The 21,800-nt window shown below is 49.9% G+C and overlaps 3 protein-coding genes and 1 long non-coding RNA gene across 8 annotated transcripts in view; 3 read left to right on the forward strand and 1 right to left on the reverse strand.

Moving 5' to 3' along the window:
- Nucleotides 1-402: 402 nt before the first annotated feature.
- Nucleotides 403-3,317, forward strand: RPL29 (ribosomal protein L29). Its single transcript, XM_064667837.1, has 4 exons — nucleotides 403-504; nucleotides 710-754; nucleotides 1,853-1,917; nucleotides 3,112-3,317. Exons 2-4 carry the CDS (start codon nucleotides 718-720, stop codon nucleotides 3,235-3,237), a joined length of 228 nt encoding a protein of 75 aa, XP_064523907.1. The 5' UTR covers nucleotides 403-504; nucleotides 710-717; the 3' UTR covers nucleotides 3,238-3,317.
- Nucleotides 3,318-9,287: 5,970 nt separating this feature from the next.
- TNNC1 (troponin C1, slow skeletal and cardiac type) lies at nucleotides 9,288-15,491 on the reverse strand. The gene is made up of 6 exons (XM_064667831.1): nucleotides 15,337-15,491; nucleotides 11,796-11,826; nucleotides 11,351-11,497; nucleotides 10,340-10,454; nucleotides 10,100-10,236; nucleotides 9,288-9,462 (listed from the first exon to the last, which is right to left on the reverse strand). The coding sequence occupies exons 1-6, from the start codon at nucleotides 15,358-15,360 to the stop codon at nucleotides 9,431-9,433; spliced, it is 486 nt and encodes a 161-aa protein (XP_064523901.1). The 5' UTR covers nucleotides 15,361-15,491; the 3' UTR covers nucleotides 9,288-9,430.
- On the forward strand, nucleotides 9,460-18,625 carry LOC135420399 (uncharacterized). 3 transcript variants are annotated; one of them, XR_010433507.1, is made up of 4 exons: nucleotides 9,460-9,703; nucleotides 12,661-12,776; nucleotides 13,782-13,965; nucleotides 16,138-18,625. It is a non-coding gene; the product is annotated as an uncharacterized LOC135420399 (long non-coding RNA). The 3 variants fall into 3 exon arrangements; XR_010433506.1 differs by lacking the exon at nucleotides 9,460-9,703 and adding an exon at nucleotides 10,452-10,723; XR_010433505.1 differs by lacking the exon at nucleotides 9,460-9,703 and having other exon boundaries at nucleotides 11,495-12,776.
- A 1,556-nt stretch (nucleotides 18,626-20,181) lies between these two features.
- The window catches only part of NISCH (nischarin), a 28,889-nt gene continuing 27,270 nt past the window's right edge, over nucleotides 20,182-21,800 (forward strand). For all 3 annotated transcript variants that reach the window (XR_010433503.1, XR_010433504.1, XM_064667820.1), the window contains exon 1: nucleotides 20,182-20,363. Coding sequence is in view for 1 of the 3 variants with exons in the window: in XM_064667820.1 (XP_064523890.1) it covers nucleotides 20,277-20,363 (87 nt within the window). In the remaining 2 variants the exon portion in view is untranslated. The remainder of the gene's footprint in view (nucleotides 20,364-21,800) is intronic.

The raw sequence follows: 21,800 nt of genomic DNA on the forward strand, positions 1-21,800 counted from the left end.
ACTGAGGGGCCCAGAACTGGACACAGCACTCGAGGTGTTTGAAAGCAAACACAGATGAAGACGAACGGCGTTCAGTGACCCTGCCGTGAGGAACATTGCCCGTGTGTGCCTGCACTGCCCGAGCGTGGCTGAACGAGAGGATAAACCGCAGCGCACAGGAACATCGGGACCCGCCTCCCTCCCCTGGGCAAGCAGCGGCCATGGCGGGGGACATGTTGGTGTGGGGACCGTGTTGTTGCGGACTGTGCTGTTAAGGGGAGCAGTGTCTCCAGGGGCTGGGGTCCGCCGCATCGCTGGGTGTTGCGGGGTGTCCCGGAGCGGGAGCGAGGCCGCAGCGGGGCGGACACAGAGCGGCAGCGCGTTGCGGGGAGGCTGCAGGGAGGCTGCGGGGCGGAACCACCGCCGGGCGGAACCATCGTGCGCGGGGTTCCGGCGCGGCGCCCTTTCCCGGCAGCCCCCGCGGTGCTCCGTCTCTTCCGGCCCGGCGGCGGCGAAGTGGCTCTGGTGAGGGCGGGCCCGACACTGGGACATCGGCACCATCCGGACCCATCCGGACCCATCGGGGCCCCGGGAGGGGCCGGGCCGGGCTGGAGGGTGTCGGAGAGGGGCGATAAGCGGGGCTTGGGTTGGGCGGGCGCTGGGCAGGAGCTGGGCAGAAGCTTCTCCCCTGCTGGCCCCCCCGGCTGAGTCGTTTGTGTTTCTCCCGCAGGTGCGACCATGGCCAAGTCCAAGAACCACACCACGCACAACCAGTGTGAGCGGGGCTGAGGGGCTGCGGGGAGGGGCGGTGGGGGCCGAGGGGCTTTGACCCGCTGCTGTGACCTGTGGTTGTGGCAGCGCAGGCTGCCAGGGGGCTTTGCAGAGAGGCGAGGTGGTGGCGTGCGGGGATAAAGGGGTATGTTTGTTGTAAAGAGCTTGGTGAGAGTCAGGGTTTATCTGGGCTCAGTATAGAACTAATACGTAACCAGGAAAAAGGCAAGTTTCATGTTTGCAAGTTTCGTGTTTGAAACAGTCTCTTTTCTCAGGCAGCAAACAACAGGACAAGAGGCACAGTCTTAAGCTGCACCAGGGCAGGTTTAGGTTGGACATGAGGAAGAAGTTCTCCATAGAAAGGGTGATTTAATATTGGAATGGGCTGCACAGGGAGGTGGTGAAGTCACTGACCCTGGAGGTGTTTAAGGAAAGACTGGATGTGGCACTGAGTGCCATGGTCTGGTTGACAATGTGATGTTTGGTGATAGGTTGGACTTGATGACCTCAGAGGTGTTTTCCAACCTCATTAATCCTGTGATGATCATCACTGAGTATGGAGAGGGAGTCTTTTACAAGAATGTGTAGTGACAGGACAAGGGGGAATGGCTTCACACTGACAGAGAGCAGATTTAGTTTGGATGTTAGGAAGAAATTCTTCCCAGTGAGGGTGGTGAGGCCCTGGCAGAGGTTGCCCAGAGAAGCTGTGGCTGCCCCATCCATCCCTGCAAGTGTCCAAGGCCAGGTTGGAGGGTGCTTGGAGCAACCTGGGCTAGTGGAAGGTGTCCCTGCCCATGGCAGGGGGAATGAGGTGATCCTAATGGTCGCTTCCTAGTTCTGGGATTCCATAATGCTACTGGATGGTGTTCAGACTGTGATACTGTGCCATCCAAAGATGAGCACATTGATAAAATAGTTCTTTTTTGGAGTCTTCTCATCAGTGCTGTAAGTTAGCAAAGGCCACAAGTAGGTCCTGCTTGGTCCTGTACAGTTGAGAGTGACACATTGTGTTGATAGTCAGGTACACTTAGAAGGAAGCTCTTGTAGCTGCTTAATAATAGCAGAAATTGTCATTTAAATAATTTTATTATTTTCCACACAGCCCGCAAGTGGCACAGAAATGGCATCAAGAAACCCAGGTCCCATCGATATGAATCTCTCAAAGGGGTGAGTATTTCCATTGGTATTCCCAGGCTGTTGAACCACTGAGGTTTAACCATGAAAAACCCCAGTATTTGTGTTATTTTGTTTCTGTTATATCTTCTGCTTACGTTATGTGCAGCTGTGATATTTCCAGCCCACACAGAATCTGCCCTTCTGTGTCTGTGAAACTGCATTTAAGTTATTGGCCAGTTTTGTCTGTGTCCTTCTCTGGAGGGCATCACTAACTGCTGCTTCCAGTGAAACAAACACCTGTCAGCTGGATGGTTCCTCTCTCTTTTGAGTCCTGCTGTGTCTCTTTCTCTGTATCCTTCAATATTGTTCTAATCCACAGAATTTTCACTCACAAAATGAGAACAATTGGCATTTCTGGCCAGAACACATGAAAGTGAAAGTATATTGGAGTTTTTTGTGAGATTTTCCAAGTGATAGAACAGGATGTTTTTCCACACTTGAAAGTGAAAACAGGACATTTTGGATTTGGGCAGGGCTGTGACTCCGTTTGCCTTGTAGGTGTGATGATAAGGTTTTTGGATGTGATGTAAAAGCATCTGCAAAGCTCAGTGAGGGTTCAGTCCTGCCCCCTCCAAACAGTCCAGCAGTCCCCTCACACTGTGCATGGGTTAAGAGGACAAAATCCTGATGCTCCTCTGTGCTGGTTAAAATTCTTTTTAAAGAGAAATAGCAAATGTTTCTCAGTGCAGCAGTAGCTGATAGTTCTGAGCATTGGTCCCAGCCATGACAGGATGGGCCATCCAGTAGCTGACAAAAACTGAGGTGCTGCTCTTCTCTGTACTGGGTTTTTTGCCTTTAATGTAAAAAGGAAAGACCTGAGGAAGCAGCATTGGTCTCTGCCCAGGGATTACATGTGTATGTGCTCAGCTGCCAAGGTTGGTTTGTGGTACTCCAGATCCAGAATATCTCGTGACATGGAAATGAAGTTTGCCTTGTTTACAGCTTTACTTGTCCTTTCTGTGGGTTTATTGCTGGAGTAATGGATTTTTTTATGTGTATGGCAGTTAAGGAAAATAGCTATTAAAGGATGGTTACAGGTGGCTAGAACAATTTTATCAAAAAATCAGGGAAAAAAAATCTGAATTAGTCACAGCCAACATTTGGGAATAATTAAAACAAACTGAAGATATATATGTTTTTACAGGTTCCTTCACAACATGGCTTATTTTGCTCTGTTTTTTATAGGTTGATCCCAAGTTTCTGAGGAACATGAGATTTGCAAAGAAACACAACAAGAAGGGGTTGAAGAAGATGCAGGCCAACAATGCCAAGCAGGCAGCTCAGCAGGCTGCTCAGCAGAAAAAGGACTAATGGGATTTAATGAAAAGAACCAATTTTCCTATTAGCATGTGTTACAGCATTTTTTTTAAATAAAATTGTATGTAACAAAATCTTCATCTTCTGAGTTTGAGGGCCCTCCAGAAGCCTGGTTTGTATTTTAGGTGCCAGTTGCGCGTTGAGCCTGTGAGTAGCAACCAGTGTGTGTTTTGGTTCTCTGGCAGATCAAGCCAGTCAGAACTCTGGTGAGGTTTTGTGTTAAAACCCCTCTGTTAGCACCTGGAGAGGGTTTTTTTGTTTGTTGCCAGCCACCACACAAGGGAGGTGAAACACCTGCCCCCTCCCCAGTGCTGTTCTTCTGTAATTGATGGTACGTATCGTGAGCATTTAGTAGTTCAAAGTCTCCTTTCAAGTAGTGAAATGGTTACTGATTGATGCTCTGAAATTTAGACAAGAAATAACTTGTTTCTTTCCATCCAAATTTGAACCAGTGTTGCCTGTACTCTTGGGTGACAATATTCAATACAGGTAAAATTCACTTTCTCATGTACCATGATTTTTGTGATAGTTGATGAGTTTTCCAGGGGCTGTTACTTGTCCACTGCTTTGCTGTGTGGTAAGGTGGTTACAGCTGTGGGAATCCTGAAAAATGGGAGAGTAAGGAGTGCTGGCTATGAGACCACAGCAATTAGTTTTAGAGTTGGTCTGTGTTGTATCGTGAGGTACTTGAAAGTATTTAAGTGTTAAAGGAGCTACCCATGGGAATGTGCAAGGTTTTAGAAATACATAAAGATATGCATTTTATCATAGTTTCTGTATTTTAGGGAATATCTTTTATTCCAGTAACAGAAGTACCTAATCTGATGTGTCAGTGAGATGAGGGGAAATCACATTCAAGAGGCCGGGAGGTTTTGCAGCCGGGTTCTGTTCTGCTGTCCTTCTCTACACCAGGAGAGGGCTTCACTCTCCGAGTCTCCCTTACCAGCAAAGCTGGCTCAAGACGTGGACCACCTGTTAAAATGCGCCCAGCTCTTCCTGAAATTGCAGTTCCAGCGCTTGTCCACCCGGTGGGGTAAATCCATGGATCCACCCGAGGGCTGGAAGTTTACACGTAGCTTCTCACTGCAGTAGAGCAGCAAAGCACCTGCTGGATAAAAAGCATTATTTCAACTGAAACATCCAATTAATGTCGTTGGTTTTTTTGAATAGGTGAGCCAATTAGCAAAATTCAACGCTACTTTGAAGCAAGGCAAATATTTTATTTTTTTTCTGGCTTGAGTTCAAAAGCCCTTTCCCAGTTCCTACTTTTTAATAGGTTTTGACTGACAAGAAATACCACCCTAAACCAAGCAATACAAAGAGATTTGCTGCCTTAAAACTCACGGGTTGAGGGGTTTGTGAAGTCAGTGGTGTCTGCAGCCCTCAGCTGTCTGGCTCCTGCAGTGTGCAGCTCCTGGACTGTTATGGAGATTGGTGTTAATTGTCGTGTGGGTCCGGAGGGGTTTGGTGCTGCAGAGAGTGCAGTCACTGCACTAAAGTGACAAAAGGTTGTTTGGTCCCTGCTGCCCTCAGGTACACCAGAAGGACAACTGACAAGAGATTCTTCACGGTTTTAATCCTCCCTTTGGCAGGTGGTAGATCACCCAGAGGCAGGTGCACAGCGCTTAAATCTGCTGGCTCTCGAGCTGCGTGGCTGGTGCCTGCCCTGCCTGAGCCAGTTTGTCTCCAAAGGTAGGACTGTGTGGCTGTGGTTTGGGTTACTGTGCACATCTGGCAGCCTCAGCCCTTGCCCAGAGCTGCCCAGCAGCAGCCTTGCCTGGCTGGCAGAGATGTCCCCTTGGGTTGTTGCTGGTGTTGAAGAAAATAGAGTGGCTGGTCCAGCTGTGTGAGTGAAGGTCAGTCTGCTGCAGGTGTGTGTTGTTACAAGAGCAAAAGAAAAAGCCTCTGAGCAGAGGACTTAGTGTTTGTCAATTTAGACCTTCACCTGTGTGCAGCTCTCCTACATGGTTTAAGTTCTGCATTTTAAATCTCTAGCACTAAGACTTTTCCATATAAGAAGGGAGATTTCATCTCATCCCCCTTGGTGTCTTCCCTTGAGTGCTTGTACTGTGGGAGTAGCTCACCCACAGGATGCAGTTTGAGGGAAGAGAGAGAGGCGAGGGTCAGGCTGAGAAGAGGATGTTGGCATGTTAATGAGAAGCAGCGGGCAAGATTTGGGCTTCCTGTGGCTCCAGGCAGCAACCCCAGGCCTGCCTTCAGAAACAGCCTTTTCGTGTCGCTGCCCTTCATGCTGCCCTTCAGTGGGACAGCTTCCCAAATATGGGCTTGCTGACTTTCTGACCAAAATAGCGGCTGCGTGACAAAATGCAGCACAGAGGAACGTAACCTTAATCCAGGCATCATTGTGTAGCAGGAGACAGGAATTTTGTGAACTTCCACAGCAGGTCGGTGTCAGGTTTGTTGTTGTCTGCTCCCTGCACACATGGTGGTCCCATGGGACACTACCCTGACATCAGCTAACCACCTATTGGACTTTCTAACCCTGTGACAGCTCAATTCATGGCTCCCCTCCCTGTCGTACAGGTTGCCTGAGCCCAGAAGGAAAACCTGCGAAGGGGAGTCTGTGCTGACATTGCCTTGTGATGAGTCTTCCTCTTTTTTTTCTTGCATTGTGAAATCATTTAAGTTCTGTTGGTGAAGTGAGGCTGGAGATCCGTTTTAGGAGCATTACATATACAGAGCCCAGGAGGGGGAACTGGCAGCTGTGGCCCACTTGATACTATTCCCATTATGCAGAGCTGTGTCATCTTTGACATTTAAAAACTTCAAAACTCTCATGATTAAGTGCTTGGTATCCTGCAGGAAGCCAAAGAGCTTGAGAGCATCTCAATGCTTAATGACTCTTAGACATCTCGTGCTTGCTGCTGCTGTACATCATACTTGCTGCAGATGATTTCTCCCCTGTGCAATTAAGAGGACTCATATCAAGTTTCCAGTTTGGCTCCTTTCTTTGCTTGGATTTGAAAAAAAAAAAAAAGAGCAAAGGGCACGTAACCAAATACTGAATCAGCTCGTTTGGCAAAAGTAGAGCCATCACAATGAAAGCCAAGAGCACAGAACTGGGGAGGAGAAATCAAAGCCCTGTGAAACGCTCTGATGGGGGACAGCTTTCACTGGCAACGTTGATGTTCACCATGAAAACAAAAAGTAGGGCTGGATACATGTCCCCCTTTATCGCCTTTCAATAGTGTAGTCAAGGAAAAGCAGCAACAGAACATGAGTTCTGCTTTGCCCAGGTTTCAAGGCTGTTGCAGGTGTTCCTACACCACAGTGGCTTTGGCATGGTGGAGTGTTTATCCCATGTACCTTAGCTCATGTTGCATTGCCACTGCCCTGGTGGCAGATTTATGGCTGTAAGCAAGATGCAGAGGTTTCATTAGGGCAGTGTGTACAAAATTTCCTCAGATCTTGCTGCAGTCACTTGGTTCATATAGCAGTTTTATTGAGGGTTGAAGAGAGGCTTCAAATATGGTGATAAAGCTGAAAACCTGGGCAGAAATTAAATCTGCTGCCAGTAAAGGCAAGCAGATCAAATGGCCTGGGAACTGTGGCTCCGTCCAGTTGCACAGATACATGGACTACTCAGGGTGGTTGTCATTCATTGTTAGCACATCCCCCTCTGTGGGGGCTTCAACCAGGCCAGTCCTCTTCTAATGACTGTTTTTTCAGCCAGCTCACCCACTCACCGGCCTGTCATGTCATGTTACATTCCTCGTGCAGTTGTTCCCGTGTTTTAGCCAACAGTGAAATCCACCCACAGCTCCTCACCCTGCAGCATTTGCTGTCTGCCTCTGGGAGGACAGTCAGTGTGTTAAGGCAGACCGGCCTGGCAGCAGTTTTCGTGGCTCCCTGCAGAGCGTGGTGACCTGCTGGCACCTCTGCTCTAAGGACTGAAAAAGCCTAAATAGTCCCAGTGTTTCTGCTCTTCTAGTGACAAATTTCAGCTGCTACAAGACCTTTGTCCTCTCTCCCCAGCCATAACCTTCTCTGTTTTACTCTCAGGAAAGAGTAAAGGCAGCCAGTGAGGCCGTGGTGTGCTGCTACCTGTGCCATTGAGCCAAGGGGGGAGAGACAACACACAGAGGCAGGTGGCTCTTTCCAGTCATCCTTTTCCCTGGGTCACAGCGCAGTCCAAGCCACCAAGCTGACTGAAGGAAAGGGGTTAACCTTATTTCTTCTCTTCACTCTTCAGGGATCCAAACCCTCTCAGTAAGCAGTAGAGAGTATCTTGGAGAAGTCCTTTTTGGATGTTGGGATTTGGACAGGACAGAGGAAGATAATGGGGCTGTCAGCGATGCCTGATGTGATGTGAGTGCAGGAGTGGGTTGCCATGGGCTTGATGGCCGTGGGTGTGGGGACAGCTGGTGTCACCTTGGCTTGTGGGTGAAGCCCAGGTATTTGCAACTCTCTGGAGGTTTCCATCTCTGAGGTAAAACACTTTTCAGCTGCGTCCTCATAAGCAGGTCTCAATGGGAAATTACTTCTGCTGCTACACTGGGGAGGTGGAAGGTGTTTGGTTTTGATCTCTAGGCTACAGATTCATTGGGAACAGAAGACTGTAACACCTGGGAGCATTTCCTATCACAGAATTCTTAGCACATTTCCATGTCTGTTTGTTTCTGGTGCACCTGGAGTCCTGCTGAACACGCAGTAGCTATGGCATTGAGGGCTTGGGACTCTCGGGGAGACCCCTCTGGGCACATCAACCAATATTTGCATTAGGGGTCTTCCCAAAATACCCTGGGTTTTAAGGATAATCAGCTGATCTAGCTGACAGGTTAATTTTCTGTTTTCCTGGTGTTACGAGCCCTGGTTGAACAAAAGATTTAGTGCTTGTTGTCCAGAGGAAAGACGCAGCCATGTCCTTCCAAACAATCAACAACCACTCTCAGGCCTGTTTTCACCTCAGGCCCGTTTGTCCTGAATTACAATATTTCATTATTGCTTTAAATGAGAGTGAGTGTCACAGCAAATACAGCTGCTCAGGGTGTTATTTCCACAGAGAGGGGAGAAAAAGCTGGTTTGTGAGAAAGGCAGAAGGACAATGCAGTGGACGTGGGGCACTGGCATGTGGCAGCATGGCCACCCTGGGCTGAGGGCAGCATCGCCCTGACACGGCCTCCTGCCTTGCCCTGCCAATGTTTATTTTGCTTGGGTAAACGTTTGATTTTAGCAACACGACTGCAATGTGTGAGTTGTGCTGGGGCTGTAATTCGATGGGAGGAGGCAGCTATGTGCAGGGAGAGCTGCTAATGCCGAAGGAATGCTGCGCTTCCTCGGGACCAGAGAAGATGGCGCCTGGGGCCCCTGGGGACAGCTCGGCTCCTTGGCCCTGCTGTCACCCTGCGCCCGGGAGCTGAGACCCAAAGTGGGGTCTTGCCTTGCTCAGGGCCCTTGTGGCCCAAATGGATGTGATTTCTGAGGGAAAACTGGGTGTTTCACTTATTGCAGTGAGGCTCCCACCCAGGACTGGAGGAGGACTATGAGGTGCCGTGGGGCTCCTCACCAGGCTGGTTCAGACAGGAAGGAGGCACCCAGTCAAGCTTAGGAATGGCTTTTATTCATGTTTCCAAGGAAAATTGAGGTCTTCTTTCTGCATGTGCCACAGAGTGACAATCAGGATGGCAAGACGGGGTGTCCTGTCAGGACAGCAAGGTGAGAGTAGGGAGGAGAGGTACTGTCCCTCACCCATGGATGTCAGTGATGGCCTAAGTGGTTTGTAATTCACATTTCTTTGCTAAAATGCTGCTGATGCTCCAGTTAAGCCAGCAGGCACCAGTGCCAGCTCCCGAGCCTTCTCACTATGGCAGGGGTGAGGAGATGACAGCTCCCCACCAAGCAGATGGCCCTGTTGGATGGACTTTGTTGCTGGGCTGGCAGCAAAATACCTCCTTGGACAATTAAAGCTCCAGCTGTGATGTCACCTTGCCAGAAGTGGCCCCCAGAAGTGACCCCATTAGTCATGAGCACACAACCGGGGTGAAGCTGTCACTAAACCTCTAAGGAAAGACTATCTGAGGCACTGGGTATTAACAGGTTTTATTTCCCCCAGCCACCCTTCTCAGCACTCAGTCTTCATGCCAGTAGCCAGGGGATTTAAGTGAAGGAGATGAGATGCAGAGCTGGAGGGGTTTAGGAGATTCGAGCTGTCCATCGGGCCTCAGATTTATTCAACCCCCTTCATAAACTCCAGGAACTCTGCCAAGGGGAAGACATTGGAGACAAGAGGTGTGAGGTGAGACCAAAGTGCCCTCGCAGCTGCCAAGTGCGCTCTTGGCAGTTTTCCCCAGCCCTGTCTCCTTTTCCAACCCCCCAACATGCAAGAGGCCGAGGGTGGATGGCTACTGCTCCTCTGACTGTGGCAAGGACTCCTCGTGACTCCTGCTGGAAATGTCACTGGAGCCCTGCGTCACCCTCGGCTGCCACCAAAACACTGGAGGTGAGTGTCCAGGGGAGGGACACAGGTGCTGACTCAGCTTGGAAATGGTCTGGGGGTTGTTTTGGCAGCATCACATTCAAAATTATGGCATTTTGGAAATGGTGCTTGTGTTGAGAGGGTAGGAGGAGACAGGCAGGTCTCTGGCGAAAAGTGGCAGTGCTTCAGTGCAGGCTGGCCTTCACAGCATGGGGACAGTGAAGGCAGCCCCAGGTTCCTGCTACCATTTCACAAGCACAAGAAACCCCCCTATCCCTCTGCACACACACTGCTGTCAGACATATTGCCCAGCAGTGTCTGCATGGGCTCGTGCACATCCAAGAAGGCAACCAAGACCGTGGGAGCTGCCCAGGGCTCCCTCAAGGGCTCGTGACCAAACCACATGCAAGAAAGTCCTACCATCATAGTCAATCCTGCCATCATTGTTTTTATCCCCATCTTTCATCAGTTCTTCTATGTCATCCTCGGTGATGGTCTCTCCTGTCGCCTGCAGCATGATCTTCAGCTCCTCGAGGTCGATGTAGCCATCAGCATTTCTGTGAGGGGACAGAAGAGCTCAGGAGCAGACAGACACACTGGGGAGAGGGAGTCGGGGTGGTTGCACCCCTCCCAAAACCCTGCCACAGTCATAGCTCTTACTTATCAAACATCCTGAAGAGGTCTGAGAGTTCCTCTTCGGTTTTTCCTTTGCTGTCATCTTTCATACACCGGACCATCATAACAAGGAACTCATCGAAGTCTACAGTGCCACTGCCTGCAGGCAGAATAGACATCATCAGCTGGTGCTACGGTGAGTGGATGGGCAACACCAAGGAGGGATCACACTTCCCTTTGGCAACCAAGAATCAATACTCAGGAGAGCAGCTCTGCAGCAAGAGGCAGTTTTCAAGACATGGGATGCCCTGTCCTGACTTCATCACTGAATTTTTACCTTTTCCAGTCATTTTGCCTTGGCAAAAATCCTTATGGAAGCACTGATGAATGGAAATTCCTGCTATGGAGGTACCTGTCCATTTCACCCAGGTATTAATATTAAAAGCTCCAGAAGGCAAGTATTCATGCCAGTGTGGTTTTGCACCCACAGCACAGTACTGTTGTTTTCAATGAGACAGCTGTTTTCCTTTTCTGCCTGGTTTTTAACTGCTTTTTTTATTTTCCAGTTATTTAGTATGATATTTCTGCCCAAATGCACATGGTGGATTTTGTTACGTGTGATCACCAGTACACTGATTTAATCAATACTGACAGTTAGTTATGTGGGGTCGTGTACACTCGAGCAGTGAGAGACTTTCCTGATGATAGAATCCTGTAACTGTGGCACTTCTGAAATGGCAGTTTCTACATTCAGCCTACATTTTGTTTTTTAAATGGATCTATGCAATTTCAAAGTACCCCCTCAAAATCAGTTCAAGCAGTCTGATCATTGTAGGAATAATAATTTTTATAGTTTCTCTTTGCCTGAGAATTTCCTAAAGGAAAAATGCTGCAGTTTGGTGGGTGTTTGGTGTCCCTTGAATTCACAGCACAGCAGGTTGCTCCCTACAGCTGTGACTCCCCAGCACGGGTCCTGCCAGTGCTGCACAGATGGCCCCCATATCTCCAGATGTGGGGATGGTGCTTGGGAGAGTGGAAGAAACCCAAATCTCTCACCGTCCTCATCCACCTCGTCTATCATCTCCTGCAGCTCCTCGGGGGTGGGGTTCTGCCCCAGCATCCGCATCACCTTCCCCAGCTCCTTGGTGCTGATGCAACCATCCTCTGCCCCCGACACGAAGATGTCAAAGGCAGCCTTGAACTCTGGAGAGAGAAACAGAGAGAGAGGAGATGTGGGGGGATCTTGTCGTGCATCTTGACCCTGCAGACAGGTGGCCTTGGGGGCAGGGGGCTCATCCCAAGCACAGCCTCCCCCCCCATGCCCCTCAGCACTGCCCAGGCATGGTATGGTGGGACACACACATAGCCTTGCTTGAAATCCTGGTGGATCAAGATCCCTGGGTCATGTCCTGCCCTGGCCAGTCTGACCAAAGCATTTTCCAGACTGTCATTGCTGAGGCAGGGGCTGGGGAGTTTGGTGTCAGGTTCAAGATGCACCTACCATTTTTTTGCTCTTCTGTCAGCTGCTCAACCTGCAAGGAAAACACAGAGACCAAGTAATTTTTCTTTGTCAGCATCACTGACAGGACACATTATTTTTTCAACAGCCTTTGCAAAGATCAGCCAAGTCTCACAACAGTCATCCTCGTGTATTAGGGGATGTACAGCCAGTGGGGTTTTGACACCACAACTTTTTGTCTAAGAGATTATTCCCCTTAAAAAAACAATTATTCCCATCTCCTTTGAATCAAGCATCACTTCTCTAGAGTAGCAGCTCCTACTACATGGCAGAAATAGCCTTTGCACAGGCAGGGGAGTCCCACTGGGAAAAAGAATTTGCCTCCATCAACCATTTGGGATAATTTCTTTTTGCTGGCAGGCTTCACCATGGGATATCTGCACTGCTGAGGGCTGCTCACATGTGGGCTCTGCCTAGGTCAGAGGTGGGATGTGCTTGAGAGGTCCCTGGGGAGGGAAAGGTGGACAAGACCATTCCCAGCATTTGTTTTTCAGCCCTAGATTCAGGAAACTGCCTGCACTACCTAGAGCATTAACTGCTTTACTTCCATCTGAGTCAGTGTTATTACAAAGGGTCTTGACTCTGAAGAGGACTGCTATTCCCTTTAGCCTGTTTTGGGAATCTCCCTGAAGAAATGGCCTGTGGAGCCATTAGGCATTAGCTAAAATGGACTGGCAGATTGTTCCTAAACTCTGCCCTAATTCAATCCCCTCAGACCATCAGTGGGAGCTCATTAGTTAGTATGAATTAACAAAATAATCACTAAGGAGAGCAAAGAGGAATCAGTCAGCTCTGTGCCATACCTGTCTAAGTGCATTTCTCTCTTTGGCTTCATTCCTGCCTGCAGGTACTGCTTATCTAAAATTGCTGACCTCACCACCGTGTCCAACTGCCCCTTTTACAGCATCCATGAAAACACTGACCCTTCCTATGCTGGTCAACAGCCTCTCTGGAGCCAGCCAGGTATGACCCCCCACCTGCACAGAGGGTGTCTGACCCCTCTAAAGTCTCTTTGCTGCCATCCCAATGCAAACAGTCCCCAACACCCATCCCTGCCATGTTTTGGTTGAGGCAAAACCCCACGATCCCGGGTTGTGGCACCTTGTCTTTGAGGGAAAGCTGAGTCTTTTGACCCCAAAGAGCAACGGTTTTGCAAAAGCCAGCTGGAAAAACTTCCTACTTGCAGCAAGAGGCAGGGAAAGTACTTTTCCTTAGCAGGACAGAGCCCGTGGGAAGCAGGCAGAGAGCCTTTAACCTGCTCCCTGTGCACCAGGAGGTGAAGACTTTCAAGTCAGGAAGTGCAAAGGGCAGTGGCAGGATTTTCCTCCACTGCTGGAGGAAACCCAAGCCCACTTTGTCCCTGGTGCTGCTGAAGGCAGGCAGGCAGCAGCCAGCCCTCAGAGGATATTTTTTGGGCAGAGCAAGGGCAGCAGCCACACTCCCTTGGCCCCACAGCCACCATCCTGCTCTGTAACATGACCCTCTTGGGGCAGTCACTATTTATACGCCTGGGTGAGAGGTGCTGGAGATAAAGATGAGCTCCCCAATTGTTCCCAGGCTTTGGAATTTATCCTTGCAGCCCTTTATCTGGACACTCGTCCCTGGCACTGTTCTAAGCACCGCTTAACAGAGCCTAAAAATGTTCCCAAAATAGCTTTGGGTTTGCACACCCTTATCTAGGCATGAGTGGGCAAGATGAAAATCCATTGGGTTCTCTGGCTGCATGTAGGGAATTTGGCATAAATATGATATTAATATATGCCATCAGCATGTGGAAAATACAAAAATATTCACTTTTGAAGCTTCCTTGACTTCTGAAGTGATAGATGTGGTGCATGTAAATTAAATGCGTTGTAACTACAGAGCGATATTTTTGTCATAGAGATGTCTCTTGACCTGTTCACAGTGCCCTCTGGACATGGGTGCTGTTTGCAGATTTATTCCTCTTTTCCCTCCACATCATTGCAGGGACAGGTTTCTCTGGCTGAAGTGTGGGAAGGCAAGCTCTGAGCTCGGAGGTCACAGCACTACAGCAGCCATGGTAACACCAAATCTTCTGTATTGTGCTTTTATCAGCTATCCTCTCCATCTATCCCATGGTTCCATTTGACGTCAGATAGGGGAAATTGAAATTCTTCAATTTTTTTTCCAGGTAAATGTTTTCTTAGAGTTAAAACTGTGGGAAATAGATCCACAAAAATGCTGTTTGTCTCAGCTGTGCCTGGCTTGGACATGTTGTGCCTCTGTAAAGGTGCTGGCAGTAAATGCCCAGGACTCAAGCCTCACATTTACCTAATTATGGGCATGTGGTCCCTGTACAATGAGGAGAAGGCCGATGCCTTGAGTCTCAGAGAACGTATTTAATTCAAAACCTTCATTAGAAAAGCCTGGATTTTCTTTGATTTTACAGGTTCCATTTTCCTCCCCTTTGGAGGTGGTGGTTGAGGGACTCAGCCTTCCCTGAGCCTTTTCACACTGTCAGGATCACTACGGGGGTTCAATTTAACGAGGTTCAGGGCTGATCAAAGGACAAGAAAGGTGTGAGCATTGAGGGGATTTTTCTTTAACTACCTACCAAGCGCTATATTCCTTCCCTCTAAAAAGCTCATAATTAAAATAGGACTTGTATGATGTATTTTTTGTGCCTTGGTTAAAATCAAAGCTGGTCAGCTACAAACTAAAAAAAAATTTAAAAAGGCACCAAAAAGCTCTTAATGTAACTCCAGTTATGGAAGGGATGCAGTAGCAATCCACACAATCCAGAATCTATTTTCATCCTTATTCCACATGCACATCACTGTCTGTCTACATCACAGAATAATGCAGTGTTCGTATTACAGACCAAATAGTTTGGGTTTACACAGAGAGTGCAGCATGCAGCTGTGGAAGTTAAAATAGCCATGAGGATGCTCCACGTTCCCCAGTGCATAGCTCACATTCTGGAACCTGCACAGCAGATAGCAGGAGCAGCAAAGCTGAGGAGAAGGTTTGGATATAATTTAGAAAAAAAAAGTGTTTTTATAAATCGCCCCAAAAAATATTCAGCTAAGGAGGGGGAAAACATAGCAATTGCAGAATTATAAAGTACCAGAAAGAAAAGGCTGAGGTTTAACCCATAAAAATAATGTTTCCTTCCTGGGAAATGCTGCTCTGCTAGGTCTGGGCTAAAACTAGCAGCCACCTCTTAAAGTTTGAGTGTTTGGTTGAGATCTATAACTTCACCTGTGAGGCATCTCCCTGCTTTACAGTAGGAAAACAGGGGACTACTTGTAAATAATTTAGCAGCACTGTTGAGAGTTTCACACTTATAAAAGGAGTGTGAAACCTCCAGAGCCATCAGCGAGAAAGGTCTGTGTGTCCTGGGTGAGGATGTTGACTAAAAGTTGCTGCCCTATAATTATTTCTTATTTGCATTTCTCGATTGAATTAAAGCTATCAAGGCTTTGGGGAATCTACTACAAAATCCCCAAAAATCCCTTTAGACCCCTCTCCCCAAACCACAGCCCCAAAGGGAGGCACTTACCGCTGCCTTATAAATGTCATCCATGGCTGGAGAGGGCGGGTGAGGGTCCGGGGGATGTCACGGTCACACTCTGCTGGCTCTGCCCCCGCTGGCCCGGCTGATATAGGGGGCTGCCCGCCCCGGGGGCTGGGACCAGCCCACCGGCAGCCCCGTATGCCCGGCCCCACAGGAATGCCTCGCCTGCATGCCTTGGGATGGGGACACCGCCGAGCCCGAGGCTGGCACGTCCGGGGCCAGCCCCAGCCCCGCTCCGGGGGCAGCTGGAGTTTTCCTCGTGACTTTGTTGTGGGAACAAGCGAGCACTTTCAGCCAGTGCCGCCGAAATTGCTGATATGTAGCGGTACTTAGCTCTCCTGACTGGACACGTGCCACCATGTCACCTCCACCTCCAGCGTGTTCCCCCTGGAAGCTGCGATACAGAGATCATACTGTGCCTAATTAAATTGGGTGATACAGGAAAGGCATGTCTCCCAAAATATCCCTGTCTAGCAGCAAATGTGCCTCCGGGGCAGTGGGAACAGAGGGTGTCAGGGCCCCCTGTCCCCTCTGCCGGGTGTCCCCAAACCCATGGAGGACAGGCAGCCAGGGCTGATGTCCTGGGAGGAGCTGATGCCATGTGTGGGTGGGTGCCAAGGATAGGGGGAATTTGCACTCCCAATGCCACGGAGAGAAGTGTGGAAGCAGATGGAGCTTTGCCTCAAGCTCCTGTTTGCAGCTGGGGCTGAAAATCGGGGGGGATCAGTTACCAAAAAGAGAGGTATCGACTCTGCTTGATTTCAGGGATAATTCCTGTTTTTTTAGGAAACTGGGACTCACTTCACCCAACCAGCAAGATGACCCGTCCCCACTGCAAATGGCTAAAATCCACACTCCTGGATTTACCGTGGATTTACTCCTCCACGGTGGAAAGCAAAACACACCAAAAACCTCTAAGTGATGAGCAGCGTTTTCTCAGTCCGGGAAAAAGCGATTTAATCCAGCAACAGAAGTCAAACCTCTCCTTTTAGTGATTCAGGACTCCCTCTTGTGTCCAGAGGGGCTATGGATGGCTCCGGCACCTCAGGATACAAAGTCCCACCCCCAGCTGGCTCATACCAGCGTTAGTTAGCAAAACAGAAAATAATATTGGTGCAGCTGTTAGGTTTCATCCTTTCTAAAATCCCTTCTCCGTTTAAGAGGAATCATACTGCGTGGAAAAACCTGCTGTCCCTGTGGAATTCCCAGCCAAAGCAGCTTTAATCAGAGACCCTGCTGGTGTCAGCACAAAGTGAGGACATGGGTGAACACAGAGATGTCTCCACACCACATCCTCCCAGGTTTTGAGTCCTGAAGGATTAACTTGTTAGGAACTGTGGTCCTGTGGGTACCCACCGGCCTTGATTTACACAGCTTCAGCCCAGATCTGCCTCCAGATGGAATAGCAAGGAAAATAGTTGCGTTTAAGGAATTAATTTTTGAAGCAGTTAGTCTTGAGAATTGGAACATGTTAATATTTTGGTTGCCTTGAACACAGAAGAAGCAGGAAAAGCTGCAAAGGGAAGTAGTTATTTTGTTAAAGGGCATTGGATCCTGTCCTTAGGTGAGGGCACAGGATGGGTCCTTAGGATGAAGGACCTGCTGTCACCCACAATTAAATCATCCCTCAGAACCTCCTGGGCAAGCTCATAGAGACCTTCCCAGTGAAGTGCTGCCCCAAAGCAAACCCGTGCCCCTGGCTGCTTTCTCCCCTCAGGATTCACTGCAGGTGCCAGCACTGGGCAGTACAAGTGTGAGGAATCACGCCTGGCCCTGGCCCTCTCTCCTGGGAGGTGATGGCTCTGAGTCACCCCTCTGAAAACAGCCCCTGGGATGCGTCAGAATGTATCCAGGGCCAATGTAGAGCGGGAATGGGAGCTCTAACATGGCCTTTAAAAGGTTGTGGCTGCGCTGCTGGAGCAGCTGGGTTGAAATTGAGGTCGGGATGAGGAAGAAGAGTCTCTGTCTGCTTAGAGGAAATCTGGGCCACTGCCACCATACACACTGACGTGGGATGGCTGCACTTCTGCAAATGTCTGATACGAACAGGGACTTACAAAACAGAGCTGTGCCTGGAGGGAAAGGATGAAATCCATCTGGTGACAGGAGATGATGTTCCTCCCAGGGAAGGAGGCACAGGCGAGGGGCATCGTGCCAACCGCTGCCTCCTCGCCTGCTGCTTGGAGCCAAAGCTTCCAGCATCCCCTGTCTCTTCGAAGTTCTTTGCTTACAAAAGAATTGGTATTTTGTAGAGAAACCCAGAGCCTCTGCCATGCACAGGGCAGGGGGAGGCTGCTACAGGTATGGAGTGTCCTGGGGATAACCATCCGCTCCTGCTGCTTCTCTTGCTCTCCGTGTGAGACCCAGGGCAGAGATGGAGCGTGGCTATCTATAGCCTGGGGAGGGCTGCCAGCTCAAGTGCCCTTAATCCGGGCATGGCTGGCTCGGTGGCACGCCAGCTGTCACTGTGGTCAGGTACAGCATGTCAGCCTGGGCTCCAGCTGCACCCTGACACGCTGCCACACTTGTCAGTCAGTCTAAGGTACCAAGACAAACAGAAGGTTTTACTGTGCTTTTTTCCTCCAAAATCTCGGATTAGGTTTGCATTTCCAAGCAGCTGTAATCCAGGGCAAAACTCACAGAGGCATCCTTCAGGTCAAATGCAGGGAAATACAAAGCAGAAGCCCAACTAAGATGCAATTTTGTTTGGGGTCAGGGCTGTTTGCAAGGCTCCTTGGTTTCTGTTGTGGTTCCAAACTGCAGCAAAACTCTCCAGCATCCCCCTTCCCTGCATCGGGCACTGGCCCTAGGAGAGGCCAGACCCACACCACTGAAGTTCTTTAACACTGCTTCCTAAATTCACCTCAGAGACTTTTTGCTGAACAAGCCCCCATTTGCCCCCTTTCATCTTCTCTGTGAGCCAGGACAGGGCTGTCACACCAGGAGCCACCTCTGTGCCTGCAGGCAGGAACTGCGTTAGGAGGAGGAGAAGGGAACTGATGGCAACTGACAGGCGCGCCAGTGCTGCAAATTGTTATTTAATTAAGGAGACGGGACATTGAGAGGAAGCTTAATTAAAGTTGCTCTCCAAACCCACTTATTATCTCATGAAGAGGCTGAGCTCAGCAGCAGCTCCTGATGCTGGGACAGCAACAGAAAATCCCTCTTGGTTTGCCTGCACTACATGTGTTTTCTCCTGGCACACATCATCCTTCGGCTACATCCTGACCAACAGAAAGCATTTTTCAGTGAAAATAAAATCAAAATGGGTTTATCCAGCTCCATTTGCAGAGGTGTATTTGCTCATCTGCTACCCTGGTCCTGGAGGCATCTGCCAGACACCAGCATGGGCTCTGCAGGTCCATGCATCCAGCCAGGGCATTTGGCACTTCTGGTGTTATTAATGACACCATACTGAGTGTGTCATACTGAGAATTGCATCCTCTCTGAGGTAGCATAAGGAAGGATAGAGAGGTGTCACCTTCATTTTGCTGGAAGGTCCTTTTTTTCCCCCAAATCTCCTGTGACTTGATGGTGCATAATGAAATCCCTCCATCTATAATGTAGTGCAGAATTTCTTCCAAAGCACTGATGGATGCTTGATGCATCCCTCTGCCTAAAAGATAACCTTTCTAGATAATCTTTCAATCTTTTAACAGAGTCAGAGACTCCTAAAAAACTCGTATCTTCTCTCCACCTCAACTTTCCTTTCCTGGTGTGCATATTGAGCCCAGCAGAAAGGCTGCCACCCTGTGACACCCCCTCAGGGCAACATGGATTCATGGGGAAAAGGTTGAGGAGGGTTTGTTCCCCATCCTTTAGCTTCTCTGTTACAAGTTCCACAAATTCCTGGCAAGATCCCCTTAGCATGCACAGGCTTGAAATACTTCCCTGTGCTCTGTGGGACAGTGCACTGAGGCAAGCCAAGTCCATGAGGCCAGTGAAACACCCAAAACAACACCCCAAGTTCACAGTGGGCTCATTTCTGAGGTCTGGCCCATCAGTTCCTCAGCTTTGGCTTTGGGGTGGCATCAGGCAGATCAGTCACAGAACCACTGCAGTGGTGTCTTGGCCCAATGTGACAGCGCCCAAGCTTTCAGCAGCCCTTGGTGGCCACGGATCTGTGCCAGGGGCTGCCTGCAGCTGGGGACTGCCAGCACTGCCTCCAGCTGTGGATGGTCATGGAGCAGCAGCACTGCCACAGCACTGTGAGGGAGCTCAGCCCTGGGCAGCTTTGCACTGCACGGCATTGGATTGCACTGGATTGGGTTGGATTGCACTGGATTGGGTTGGATTGCACTGGATTGGGTTGGATTGCACTGGGTTGGGTTGGATTGCATCACATAACATTCCACTGGATTGCATTGCACTGGATTGCATTGGATTGGGTTGGGTGCACTGGGTTGGGTTGGGGTGGGTTGCATTGCATTGCATTGGATTCCATTGGATTCCACGGGATTCAATTGGACCGGATTGCATTGGATTCTATTGGATTCCACTGAATTGCAATTGCACTGCATTGGGTTCCACTGGATTCCACTGGACTGCATTGGCTTTCATTGGGTCGGATTCTATTGGATTCCATTGCATTCCACCGCTCTGGGCAACACAGCGAACACCCCGTGCAGACCCACCGCGCATGCGCGCCCCGACACACGTAACCCCGCCTCCCCGGGCCATGGCCCCGCCCCTACAGCGCCAGGCCCCTCCCCTAGAAACAAGGCCCGCCCCTCTATTGAAGCCCCGCCCCTCCCCGCGCGCCCATAAAAAGGCTCGGGCGGGGCCCGCCGCACCCTGAGGGGGTCGGTCCAAGATGGCGGCGGCGGCGGCAGCGCGGGCCGGGCGGGCGGCGGGTGCGGGCGGCGGCGGCCGCGGGGGAGCCGTGACGGCCTGAGCGGCCGCGCCCCGGCGCTTCTCCCGGCGACATGGAGGCGGCGGCGGGAGGCGAGGACGGCGAGGAGCCCCCGCGGGAGGCCCGGGTCCTGGGCTCCGAGCTGGTGGACACATACACGGTGCGGGGCCGTGCGGGACGTGCCGGGGCGGAGCGGGGGAGCGGGGCCGCCGCCTCAGCGGGGCCGGGGAGCGGGGGAGGCCGGGTCTCGCTGCCAGGGTATCTCCGGCAGCAGCGCCCGGGCAGGGGCTGTGCCCACGCTGAGCACGGAGCGGGAGACGTTTGGCACAAGTTTCCGAGGGGTTTTATGCGCCGTGCCCGGGGGAAGGAGCTGCCTGGGAGCGGGGGCTCAGCCGGGAGAACCGGCCCCGAGCTCCGCGGAGCCTTGGTCCGGTGGGAGAGGTGGAGGCTGAGCGAGCGAGTGTCGTGTTCTTGCCCATATATATCTGTGTATATGTGCGTATGTTTATGGAAGATTGCTGTCGAGTGAACGTAGCTTTCAAAGCTGGACTACACATAGGAAATCCTTCCTTCAGAGGACAATATCATATAAATCCCTCTTGTAAAGCTGATCTTATTTTCAGAGGAAACCAGATGATTCGGGATGGATAGTTTTAATCTCACCCCACCAAAAAAAAAAAAAAAAGGCTGATTGTCAGCAGTATTCTTGTTGGGGAAGGAATGGTATTTTTGATGTATAACTTGTTTTTGTCTGGTTGCATCCTACCAAGAGTTAATTGGTCTGTTTTTCAGGAAGAAGCTCATCATAAAACAAACCTCAGCATAATTGCAGACAGAATATGCCTTGAGCACACCACCCTTTAGTTATATAACTAAAAAACGTTTTCTGCTTCTGCCTTATTTTAGTGTAAATTTTTTTTTGGTAGAATGCACATGATGACATCAGGCTTCTTCCTGCTGTAGAAACCTAAAAGGAAAAGGTAGCAGTGTTCTAGAAAGGCAGCATTTAGAAAGTTGTGTGATGGTTATAAGTAATGCTTTATGTTCCTGCCTCTTTAGAAGTACCCAGACAAAACAAAGCAACAGGAAAGTGATTTCTGAGTTGTTAATAGGACGGAGCCTTTGCACAGCTGTAGCACATTAAGGGCTGAACTCCCTCCCAGGTGACAGCCCTTGAAACGTGATTTTATGGGAATGACTGTCAGGTGTGAGTTGCATATTTACAGCCAAAAATGTCCTGATCGTTCAGTGAAGGAGTTGGTTAGAAGCTTAACACAAATCTTTGAGCGTTGTCTGATCTCTTTCTGTCGGTTGCATGATGTGTATTGACAGAAATACCACTGCTGGGGAGTGTCACCGATGTGTGTTAGGATGTGGTTCATCCCCCGGGCGGGTTTGTTCTCTCAGTCCTTGATCAGCAGAGAGGCACAGTGAGACCTGTGGTGTGGGGACTGGAAACTTCCATTTCAGGTGTGAACTAAGACCTGTTAATGTTGGGATGGACAATTTCCCATTACTATTATGCAATATCTGAGTGAGTGAGAAAACCAAGTGAATTTAGTTGGGAAAATGTCGGTGCCATCTATCCCCTTATTCC

This window comes from Pseudopipra pipra, chromosome 11, assembly GCF_036250125.1.
Source record: "Pseudopipra pipra isolate bDixPip1 chromosome 11, bDixPip1.hap1, whole genome shotgun sequence".
NCBI classification, from domain to species: domain Eukaryota; kingdom Metazoa; phylum Chordata; class Aves; order Passeriformes; family Pipridae; genus Pseudopipra; species Pseudopipra pipra.

Coding starts and splice junctions, on each gene's coding strand:
- RPL29 (XM_064667837.1), top strand. CDS start 718: ATGGCCAAGTCCAAGAACCACACCACGCACAACCAGT. Junction 755..1,852: donor CCACACCACGCACAACCAGT/GTGAGCGGGGCT, acceptor TTTTCCACACAG/CCCGCAAGTGGCACAGAAAT. Junction 1,918..3,111: donor GATATGAATCTCTCAAAGGG/GTGAGTATTTCC, acceptor TGTTTTTTATAG/GTTGATCCCAAGTTTCTGAG.
- TNNC1 (XM_064667831.1), bottom strand. CDS start 15,360: ATGGATGACATTTATAAGGCAGCG. Junction 10,455..11,350: donor AGACGAGGTGGATGAGGACG/GTGAGAGATTTG, acceptor TTCTGCCTGCAG/GCAGTGGCACTGTAGACTTC. Junction 9,463..10,099: donor TGGCAGGATTGACTATGATG/GTAGGACTTTCT, acceptor TCCCCTTGGCAG/AGTTCCTGGAGTTTATGAAG.